Source organism: Otolemur garnettii, unplaced genomic scaffold, assembly GCF_000181295.1.
Source record: "Otolemur garnettii isolate 467f Iridium unplaced genomic scaffold, OtoGar3 scaffold00221, whole genome shotgun sequence".
Taxonomy (NCBI): Eukaryota; Metazoa; Chordata; class Mammalia; order Primates; family Galagidae; genus Otolemur; species Otolemur garnettii.
Window position 1 is genome coordinate 1,682,680 of NW_003852616.1, and position 1,187 is coordinate 1,683,866.

The window sequence follows — 1,187 nt, forward strand, 5'->3', positions numbered from 1 at the left end:
TTTTTTTTTTGAGACAGAGTCTCAAGCTGTCACCTTGGGTAGAGTGCCATGGTGTCACAGCTCACAGCAACCTCACACTCTTGGGCTTAAGTGATTCTCTTGCCTCAGCCTCCCAAGTAGCTGGGATTATAGATGCCCACCACAATGCCCAGCTATTTTTTGTTGTTGTTGTTGTTGCTGCAGTTGTCACGGTTGTTTTAGCAGGCCTGGGGCCAGGTTTGAACCCGCCAGCCCCAGGGCATGTGGCCGGCACCCTACCCACTGAGCTATGGGTGCTGCCCTCAGGCTGCACTATATAGTTCCATTGAGACTCTTAAAATTTTCTGTGACAGTTTGGGAAGCTGGGTATGAATATAACTGGAGAAGGGAGGTAACAATAGTCCCTCATCTTTTAGTGCTGCTTAGTGTATAAGGCTGTGGTGGTTGCCTCCTCTCCCTATGTAACCCCAAACAGATATATTTAAAGTGTAATCTATGTTATTCCCAGCACAGACATACAAACATCCACAATAAACAAAACACTCTTCCACATACCAAGAAAACAAAAGACTGAGTTCCCAAGTCACTCGTAACTCCTCTGAAACTTTAAGAAACCAAAGCTCCAAAGGACTTAGGAAAGGAGCGGTTAATTTTGTGGCAGTATTTACTGTATTATAATTCATGCCACACTAAAATGTTTTAAATACCTGTGTAAAATACATATTCATACTTACTGAAGTTTCTTCTTCCATCTCTAAAATGTAAGAAATTCCTTCATCTGATGGTGTTCCTGAGGGTTTACTCCATTGTAAGGATAACCAAGTAACTCCAGCCTTTGTTAACACAGGACTTGCTGGTGTAGAAGGGGCACAACCTGAGGTGTAATACAAGACTTCTTCACTAAAACCACTGTTGAAACAAATAGTTTTTAAAAAGGAAGAGAAAAAAATATTATTACAGCAAAAAATAAGCTTTCTGACAAATATTTTTGAAATGGATGTAATTTTTTATAACAAATTATACCAACTAGTATATTTTGGATTTGATAATATCTTTACAGTAACCAGGTCAGACTAAAAAGTGAGTTGGTATTCTTTTAAAAACACAGTTTTGGGCTCTGCGCCTATAGCTCATCCGGCTAAGGCGCCAGCCATGTACACCTAAGGTGGCGGGTTCAAATCCCCAGCCCGGGCCCGCCAAACAACAAT

The 1,187-nt window shown here is 41.1% G+C and overlaps 1 protein-coding gene across 5 annotated transcripts in view; it reads right to left on the reverse strand.

Annotated features, from left to right (window-relative positions):
* Positions 1-1,187, reverse strand: part of FNDC3A (fibronectin type III domain containing 3A) — a 220,253-nt gene that overhangs the window by 43,865 nt on the left and 175,201 nt on the right. For all 5 annotated transcript variants that reach the window (XM_023508068.1, XM_023508069.1, XM_023508067.1 and 2 more), the window contains one exon: positions 714-888. In XM_023508068.1, the coding sequence (XP_023363836.1) occupies positions 714-888 (175 nt within the window). The remainder of the gene's footprint in view (positions 1-713; positions 889-1,187) is intronic.